General features: G+C 41.4%; 1 protein-coding gene across 1 annotated transcript; it reads right to left on the reverse strand.

Moving 5' to 3' along the window:
* Positions 1–218: 218 nt before the first annotated feature.
* LOC118747436 (zinc finger protein 33A) lies at positions 219–2,454 on the reverse strand. Its single transcript, XM_036481483.1, has 3 exons — positions 1,688–2,454; positions 1,445–1,617; positions 219–1,344 (listed from the first exon to the last, which is right to left on the reverse strand). Exons 1-3 carry the CDS (start codon positions 2,389–2,391, stop codon positions 599–601), a joined length of 1,623 nt encoding a protein of 540 aa, XP_036337376.1. The 5' UTR covers positions 2,392–2,454; the 3' UTR covers positions 219–598.
* Positions 2,455–4,559: the final 2,105 nt, after the last annotated feature.

The raw sequence follows: 4,559 nt of genomic DNA on the forward strand, positions 1-4,559 counted from the left end.
ATTATTTTGGGATAACTCAAGAAAACAATCAGCTACGATTTCAAGGAATGTAACTATGCAAACAGTTTCGTGACAGATTTTCGTCGAACCTCTAGTTCCTACTTGAACACAAAGGCCATGAAGTTGTCTTTCATAACATACCTATGTAACTTACTAAAAAAAGTATAGTTGGTAGAATCGACACTGAGTCACTAAACTGAAATGAATGTATTCGGTACTTTGAGGATATCAAACAAATCGCATAAACTGATAATTTATACGAAATAAGATTAGACAATTTCGCATTTTTCTAGGGTCCTTCGGGAGGTGTCTTTCATACAACGAATTACGCTAGTTTGGCACAGATCACTATAGGAGAGGACAGGATAAGTCTTTATAAACGGGTCAAATTTATCATTTTCGTTTTAAACATTTTAAGCATTTATTTAAGTAGTGCCTATCATTCGCGTCTTTTCCAAGTACATGTATGTATGTACCTTTCTTAAGTGAGTCACAATTTACAGCACCACATCTTTTCAGGCTTTCAAATATACCAACAGTCTAAATTTTTCAAAATTTTTCATTGTCTTTTTGAACTATCCAACGTGTGGCCAAAGCTTTAGGCCAAAATCGCATAATTACTGGTCAACTCAAAGGGGCTCGTCTTTGTCGAATGTGTAAAATTATTTTTTGGCGAAAAGTCCACCGGTTGATCTTGAATCTCATTTCGTATGCTGCACAGCTGTAACGGCATATGCGCCACTGTATCCACGAATCCTTGCGAGCCAACGTGGTGCTCACGATAAAGTAGATCACTCGGCGTCGTCGCCGTTTGTATGACGCTGATGCGCTTGAAACGTTCATACTCCTCCTGAGACATGGGACTTGTAAGCATGGTGTAGGATTTCTCTTGCGCCATATATGGTTTGGTTATGCCATCGTTGTCTGACAACGGCGAAACGGTTTGGACCTCTAAGGGACTTTGCGTTGATTCCGGTGTATATTCAGTATGACCATACGTAGATTGACGACGATCTTTCTCCTTCTGCAAAAGTTTGTTCGCCAATGTGGACTTGGCCGAGTCCGTAGCCGATTGATTGTTCACAGACTGTTTAGCATTGGATGCGATTGTGGAATTAGTAGAATTTCGATTTGAACGCGACTCACTGCGTTCACCGACACGGTGGTGGTTCTTCATGCACGAAGACTCTTCATGCTTGTACAGATAGGATTTGAGAGCAAAAGCTTTGCCGCAACGGCCGCAGGTGTGGGGCTTGGTGTTCGAATGGGTTTGTATGTGTGCGCGTAGATTGGATTTATCCGCAAAGGCTTTGTTGCAAACGCTGCACTTGAAGGGTTTCTCACCTGGGTGAATAAAAGTGAAGCAAGAAAAACGGTCAGTTTGAAAGCTGCGACCAGTATTTCGTTTTTTTTTTGTTTTTTATTTATTTTTTTCTTAGCTTACCTGTGTGCGTGCGTATGTGTCCCTGCAGTAGCCATGGCCGAGAGAAGCATTTGCCGCAGTATTGACACTCACAGCCCTGATTGTGGGTGCGCACATGCATGCTGAAGGCGGGCATCGAGACGTAGACTTTCTCACAGTATGGACATCGTCGCGCTTTCTTATCCATTATTGACCTATTTCGGGGAGGGGAGTTATTGGTGAATTGGTGAACGTACTCAAACTAAGCAAAATTCACTTCGTTACCTGTGGGTTTGCCGATGTCTCGCCAAATTTGACGATGTCGAATACTTCTTGCCGCATTCCGGACAGACGTGCTCATCTTCCAGCAAATTACCGCCGTTAGCGCTACCCTCAGTGCCATTGCTCAGCTTGCTCATCTCCGAGTTGCTGGAATGGCTCGAGATGCCAGTAAATTGATCCTCACTGCTGCAGCTGGGTAAACTGCTGCATGAATGCTCATCGTAACGGGAGTGGTCCGAGATTGTGGAACGTCGCAATTTTTTGCGATCAAACACTTTGTGACTGTAGTAGTTGGAGTCATCATCGGAGGATGAGTAGAATGTTGTACGCGCTACCGCTACCGCTGTGGTGGAATTGTGGTTGTGGTGTTCTGTTTGGATGTTCTGATAATCCCGTGTCCCATAGAGTGCCGTGCTGCTGCTGTTTATCTGGTTGTTGTGCCACATTTCAGTTGAAAAGTCATTGTTTAAAGGCGCTTTGTGAGATATAGGTACAAAGCTTTGTTGTTCTGTCATGAGAACATCTGGTGCAGTGGCAGGAGCTGGACTCTCATCGGTGAGATACTCCAATTCTTTGTGCCGCTTGATGTAGTCTTTAATTTCTGTTATGTTGGTTGTGCTGAGGCGGCCGGCAGCCAATGTAACCTCAGCCAGTTGTGTAAGGTTATACAACTCTTCGGGGATTGCGGTCGGCTGTTCCTTCGTCATTTTGGCTTATCTGGGGTTTTGTTAGTGCTTAGCTGTTAACGAAAAGAATAAAAGTAATTTTTATTACATCGTTTGTCATGTGTAATAAGTTGAAGAAAGACATAAAAAGAGGGCATGCTTTACGACTATCCACTGCCAGTTGGTGATCAGGCGGGAATGAATGCAAGGAGCGACTTCATTGGAGTCACTACTAGAGACGGAAAGGCCGATGCGCCTCTTAACGAATTTTGTCTTATAGGAACAGAAGCTGCTAGATTTGGTGCACACAATGCTCGTCTCGCGATTCTCGACTGTAACGATTCGAGCCCTGATATCAGTAGAGATTAGAAAACTCTCAATATTTTTCTACTTAACTACCAAGAGGTAGCACAAAGGACCTTGGGTTTAAGTGGGTGGCATCAGGGATTGCCGCCGCACCTATCCTAACTCATAGATCGAACAGCCTTGCTACAGAAACATTTATCAGAAATGCCAAAAATTCCCCTGGAGCAGTATTCGGCTGATGCCTGCCTTTATAGTTCTAACTTTTAAGGCTGAGATCATTAAGAGCAAAAAGGGAGGGACAGAAAAACTTTAGTGCGAACATCTTGATCTGCTGGCGGGTAGAGTAGATCGCGAAAATTTTATCAGAAAATAAGAAATAATGCTAAAGCTGTTTTTTAGTTCCGATTCCATCCGTGATTCGAACAAGAAATTCCTCATTTAATGCATAATAATCTACGGTTTGCCTAAGAAAATCTATAAAATTTTAAACAAATTTGAATTTGAGGCTGCTATAAAAAATTAATGGGTCTTGGCAAAGCGTAATTTCATATACATATTTACGAAACGATCTTGGGAGATCGATTTTTTTTATTTCAGTTTTTTCATACTTTGAAAAACTGAAGACATTCTTAAGCAGGCCTGCCAATTAGGCTCGAACCGTATAATTTGTTGCCCAATTTTTTTTACTTCAATTGGCAACTCATTTTTCAATTTGGCCCAAGGACAATGGTTGATCTGGAAAAAAAGTGGAAGGTCAAATGAATAATAAGTGATAAAACGTGACAAAATTTCACGTGACTTGCAACTTGCAACATTTCTAATAAATCGTGAAACTTTTTCATTTCAGTTAAAGTTAATAATTTTTGTGAAAGAAATTTTAAGTGTTCCATGATTGTACTTTAAAACCACGCTGTATGTGTTTTCAAATTTCCAAAGTGCTAAAGTATTTTCATTTCCAATAAGTACTGCGACATATGTATATCCGTATGCATAAATACATACAGACATATGTACATTGCATATTTTTTATTAGATCTACATAGCTTATCTTAAATGGATTTGCCTATTTATTTATTGTCTGCGGAAGTGCTTATGGGCGAACACATCAATTTAATCTTGGAACTATTCATTTGCCTTAAATATTTCTATCACCAACGATTGCACATTATTTTCAAGGAAAACATGCACGCCACATGGGGCACTCAATGTTGGCGCACAAAATTATAGCCAAGCCAACAAGCAAAGCGCAAAGAATTTCACAACGTAACCAACTCGTTGATCCCGAACCACTTGCAGCGATGGACCGCCCTAAAGTCGGTCGGCGAGATTTTCTATGACCAAATAAACATCGCACAGCTGAAAACCCCGACCACAGTCACACCATCGACCGACCAGCTGAGTGCAAAAGCGGCCGCTGACCATTAGTGATCACCACTTGCCACTTTGCCACTTGTCTAATGCCACACGACCGATTCACACTGCTCTCGGTACTCGCATTTTCCAAACCTCCCAACGGCCAAATTGCTATACAATTTATAGTATACGTACATACATACATACAAACTTTTTTTTGTGCGCAATCAGATTTTTCAAATCGTAAACCTACATACATACATATATATACACATAGATACATACATACATGTATGCAGTGCATGACGCGGTCAGCCAGCAAGCCAAGAAGCCACTAGGCAGTCAGTTCAGCTGTTCGATGTTCGATGCTTAACTTGTTGCTTTTCGAGGGAAAGGTGAAACAACCTGCTAAATACGAAATGTGCGTCATTTTCCTTTTAGACGCTCATAATTTAATGAGTTGAAATGAGGCCAAATCGGCGAGCACCAACTAAGAAAATTCGTGTCCGCGTGCGACAATATGGCAAAATATAGAGGAGAAACATATGAGG

Source organism: Rhagoletis pomonella, unplaced genomic scaffold (genome assembly GCF_013731165.1).
Source record: "Rhagoletis pomonella isolate Grant_MI unplaced genomic scaffold, Rhpom_1.0 Rhpom_scaffold_00012, whole genome shotgun sequence".
Taxonomy (NCBI): domain Eukaryota; kingdom Metazoa; phylum Arthropoda; class Insecta; order Diptera; family Tephritidae; genus Rhagoletis; species Rhagoletis pomonella.

Coding starts and splice junctions, on each gene's coding strand:
- LOC118747436 (XM_036481483.1), bottom strand. CDS start 2,391: ATGACGAAGGAACAGCCGACCGCAATCCCCGAAGAGTTGTATAACCTT. Junction 1,618..1,687: donor AGACATCGGCAAACCCACAG/GTAACGAAGTGA, acceptor TCCCCGAAATAG/GTCAATAATGGATAAGAAAG. Junction 1,345..1,444: donor ACACATACGCACGCACACAG/GTAAGCTAAGAA, acceptor TTATTCACCCAG/GTGAGAAACCCTTCAAGTGC.